Raw genomic sequence first — 4777 nt, forward strand, 5'->3', positions numbered from 1 at the left:
AACTTATGTTTTTCAAAATCAGACCTCTCAACGGTTTAGAAAATGCATAGGAAATGGAAGAAAGCCTAGTAGTTTCTTGTGTGAATATTAAAACCCAAATCGCGGAACCCGAACGTGATCAGTTAGAATCTTCTCCTCAAAATTGTTCCGAAGCTCAGGAAGATCGTTGTGAATTGAATGAGTCACCTGATCATCAAATGGGGATTCTAAAAGGTGTCTAAGTTATTGAGAGGGACTTGATGGCCATTGCTGAAACCTTCACCACCCTTTTCTCTTCTCTCTATCACCGGACTGCTCTGGTTTTTTGGAATCCTGGTCTCAAGTCACAGGGATCTGAGCAGGCAATATGAAACTGGGGATTTGGGAATCAGGTAAATGAGGGGTCTGCTTTAATAAATTAGCAAACTTTGAATCCTTAAAATGCAAAAATAAAAAATAGTATTTACAAGTAAACTCTTGTCATTTAATTCTCAATTGTTCGACCATAATTTGATTATGTGGTGCGATCAACGCTGCTGGCTGCTGCAAATAAAAATACGAGGATCACTCTCCGCTGTTCATTTTTTATGTGATTAAAAGAATTGCACCAAAACAACAACCTCTTTTTTTTGGTTAACCTATGAATTTATTCAAAAGCAAACCAGGAAAAGGTCAAGGCATCCTAACTAGATAGGTCTTAGAGCCATGCAGTGGATTGGAGCTAAGTTGTTGAGCCAGAAACCAACAAGCTTTCGAGGCTAGAGTATCTACCACATTATTGGCTTTTCTAGGGATGAAAAAGTAATTACATATCATCATTCGGTTTGCCAAGTAATTTAATTTGAACATCATGTAATCTGGAGACAACATTAAGTGGTAGGGTTTGGATGCACTCTATTAACAATTTGAATAGTCTACGATTATCAGTCATAAGCTCACTTCATCGAGGCCTTCTCCAACAGCGAAAAGGAGGCCTAGACGTATTGCTATGGCCTCATCTTAGATTAAAAATGGAAAGCACATGGGCTGTGAGTGGGTTAAGGTTCGTGCTATCTCTAAAGATAAAGCACGAACAACCAAGGTCTCCTTCTCCAGTACTAGAGGCATCACAACACATCTGTGTCCTATTTGCCATAAGAATTTGTAGGGGCCTCAAACATAAGAAAATAATTATTTTCTTTGAAAGAGAGTGAGTGTTGAGTATGGAAAGCAACAAGATTAGGTAATCAAAATGACAAAGGGATTGAGAAGTAACCCAATTGTGGTAGAGTTATTAAAATTGAAATATCAACTATGTTTTTAATTTTAAATATCTCTTAAGATTTTGGTGGTCAACAAATAGAATTACCAGATAATTGTACCAAATTATTTAAATTTTATACCGTATGTATTCAAAAGGAATGACATGTTACATACGTTGTCTTTTCTTATTCCTTAAACTCAAAAGGAATTAGCTGACAAGTGAAGTGATATTTATTAATCAAAATTTGAAATAATGACGATGACTTCGTTATATTGTCCCCTCCCTTTCCTTTAGTCCCTTCCTTCTGGCTACTAGAGGAAGTTTAAGAAAAAGAAAAATGCAATTGGTGATATACCAATCATCAAAACTGGAGTACTTGAAAAGAAAAAAGAAGCTCATTTTATTGAACTCCGAATCAAGTCAGAGAGAAGTAATACAAGTAGCAATGTCCACACAAAGAAAAAGGTTTTCGATGCATTTTGCCTTTTGAAATTCCTACTTTGTTGGGCTGGTCAAACTAACAAATCAAAGCCTCCAACCAGAGTAATCTCAATTTAAGGACAAGGCACAAATAACCAGACTTGTTTGTGTGTGAGAATTGCAATTGAATGGGCTCAAAAGCACGAAGTTGGCATTTGAACACCAGAAGCAACCCCTTTTGCATTTGTGCAATTTGAAGTGGTTGCACCACTAGCCAATGTAGATTTCAAGTTGATATCAACAAGCTCTACCTTTTCGCATGGTACATCTTGACTACATGAGATGAAAACTGCATCCTTGGTGGCAGATGTACCCCTGATGTTCTTGAAATGAATGTCTGTGAGCTTCACACGGGAAGGCTGTGCATTGGGTAAGGACAATATACAGCATTAGTAATGTTAGAGACTTTTTATAAAATCAATAATTACTAGTCCTCAAGGAAAAAAAAACTCAAGGAGTCAAGATTTTCTTCCGTGACCCAATCGACCTACCTCCCTCCCTTCTATTAACCACAAAAGGGGATGGTTATACAATACACCCATTCCAACCTAGCAAAGAGAGCTCACCCACAACTAAACTTGGTAGTTTTATTGCATTGGAAGTGTATGTGTATTAGTTCAATGAAAAAAAGAATGGTTTTAATGAAGTGGAATTGTCTATCGAGAGATTGTTAGGAAGACTGCAGTCATCTGAGTATTATTTTATGGATGTGACACTATCTTTAATGAGCTTATTGAACTTACCTTGGTGTCGCATTTATTCTTATCACAATATTGTTGGGTGACGATGATGGGATTTTGTACATTTGTCATGACAATATCCTCAAATATAACGTCAGAAACGGTGTTCTCTGGTGATGCTGGCCATGTTTTGATCCGAACACCATTATCAGTCTCAGTTAAGCTGCAGTTCTGCACCCTCAAACCCTTCACTTCCTTTTCATTTGGATTCTTTCCAAGGCTTCCCAAGCTACAAAACAATGAACACAATTTGCTTATGTTCAATTAAAGCATGGTTCATCTTCCCCCTTTACATGAGTCAAGATTGTCTTAAACCTGAGCCTAACCATCATAGTCTTAACCTAAACCTAGCCGACCCATGCTAGGGCCGAGAATATGGGCAACCTGATCATTCTTTTTTTTCCTGCTCTACTCCCCCCAAAGAAACAAAGAGGAGGGGACATGGACGGCTTCACCGCTTCCTGGACTTTGCCCAAACGAAGAAGCAGCTCGTTGCTCATCTATATAGAGGGGGCTGTTCTTCATCTAGCCCATGTGGCCCAATAGTAGTAACATGGTTAAGGGGGCTTGGGCTAGTTGGGTTTTCTTAGCACCCCCGAATTATATTAGATCAGTTTTCTATACTAATTACTTGGGAGATTTATTGAAGTATTTAAGCATGATTAACAGTAATTACCTGATGCCATGACCTGGTCCACAAATGACATTGGAGACAACAATGTTGGAAGTACCCGCTCCAATGGACACGCAATCGTCACCCGTTCCAATTTCACTATTAGTAACAGTGATGCCGGATGAGTCGCCAATGTGCACACCATCAGTATTTCGGCTTGTTTTAGGGGCTTGGATTTTAACATCATGGACTGTAAAGTCACTGCTTTGGCCAATAACTACGTGAAAAGCCTTACTGTTAATCAGAGTTATGTCGCTTAATGATCCACCAGTAATTGAAGTAAGGTGCAAGCTCTGCAACCAAAGTGAAAGTTAAGAAAGGGAAATAAATATTATTTTCCATTTCTTTTCATGTACAAAAGAACTACTCACTGTTGGGGCCATCTTGCAATCTGCATTCGAAGTATGAACACAACTTTTGGGCCAAGTGGCTTCTCCTTGACCGTCCAAGGATCCGGTTCCAACCCCAGTGATATTCAAATCGCTCAGGCCTTTAAATGTGATCCATGCTTCACTAGATTCCATGGTTGATGGAGCTATTAATTTGCCGTTTATCTCAACACGAGGGGATTTCTTGTTTCCGCAAGGACCACCAAATGTTATTGAAGTAAGAGAATAGTCTCCTTTCGGGACCACAAGGGTAGCTGGCTCTGTAGATTTACATGCAGCAGCCCACGCATCAACAAAGGCCTTATTGTTATCTGTTTTTCCATCACCACTTCCTCCATACTTGGTGACATCAAACACTGTACCTTGTGCATCATTTCCAGATGTTGGTGCTAATGCTGGTGTTGAAGCATTTCCTGTTGGTGATGGCGCTGTTGATGGAGTTGTTGACGGAGCGGGAGTTTCAGCATCTGAGGTATTATTTCCATCAGTTGATTTTAGAAGCCGAAACTCAAAAATTCTAGCTTCAGCCTCCCATAGAAGGAAACCTAATATACAGATTAACATAAGATGCTGGCGTGAGCCCATTATCAATTCTCCAATAAAATTCAATTATTTGAGCTAAAAGAAATTGAAACAACAAGTCACCAAATGAGATGGGATCAAGTAGAACCTTAGACCTCGTTGGGCAAGAGGCTCAACCGATCCCAGCTCAATAGATTTCTGGTAGACCTGATTCAAGTTGTGATGCATTTTGGGGGATCTGATATTTATACCCTGAATTTTCAACCTAAGTTGGGCAAAACTATTTTAGCCACGAATTTTTTGGTAGAAATTTGTATCGATGAATTTTGCATGAGAGAGGGAGATAGAGATCCATTCAACTTACTATTTTTGTTAATATTAAATTGTGGTAGGAAATCCACCTACAAATAGGAATGTGCTGCACTTTCATTAGGAAGAATAAAGGGAAAAAGAAAAAAAGGAAAAGTAATATGAAGTTTAGTATGGTTGATTTTTATCCACCATTGGTAAATTTACGGACTCCACATGGTAATATACCAATAAGTTTGATGTGGTCAGTTTTTATTTACCATTGTTGCAACTCATCACTTAACCCTTTTATACCCTTTTTTTTTTGTTGTGTCAAAAGCTAAAAACTTGATCATATAAAGGATTCAAAGCTAGGAGACCTGAACAACAACAACCAAGTATCACTCATGAAAAAAGGAGAAACATTCCACCAAGTCTTAGACACAGAATAGCGTCTTGTCCC

At 38.6% G+C, this 4777-nt stretch overlaps 1 protein-coding gene across 1 annotated transcript; it reads right to left on the reverse strand.

The window, feature by feature from the left end:
- Positions 1-1836: 1836 nt before the first annotated feature.
- LOC149023312 (exopolygalacturonase-like) lies at positions 1837-4089 on the reverse strand. Its single transcript, XM_089142731.1, has 4 exons — positions 3487-4089; positions 3119-3408; positions 2446-2671; positions 1837-2061 (listed from the first exon to the last, which is right to left on the reverse strand). Exons 1-4 carry the CDS (start codon positions 4087-4089, stop codon positions 1837-1839), a joined length of 1344 nt encoding a protein of 447 aa, XP_088998857.1.
- Positions 4090-4777: the final 688 nt, after the last annotated feature.

Source organism: Hakea prostrata, chromosome 2 (genome assembly GCF_041222555.1).
Source record: "Hakea prostrata isolate BN-2017 chromosome 2, UWA_Hpros_2, whole genome shotgun sequence".
NCBI lineage: Eukaryota > Viridiplantae > Streptophyta > Magnoliopsida > Proteales > Proteaceae > Hakea > Hakea prostrata.

Bases quoted from the DNA above. Each gene is read 5' to 3' on its own strand.
- LOC149023312 (XM_089142731.1), bottom strand. From the start codon at position 4,089: ATGGGCTCACGCCAGCATCTTATGTTAATCTGTATATTAGGTTTCCTT. The intron at 3,409-3,486 runs GTGAGTAGTTCT...CTTTGGTTGCAG, and splicing joins ATTGCAAGATGGCCCCAACA to AGCTTGCACCTTACTTCAAT. The intron at 2,062-2,445 runs GTAAGTTCAATA...CCCAATGCACAG, and splicing joins AGAATAAATGCGACACCAAG to CCTTCCCGTGTGAAGCTCAC.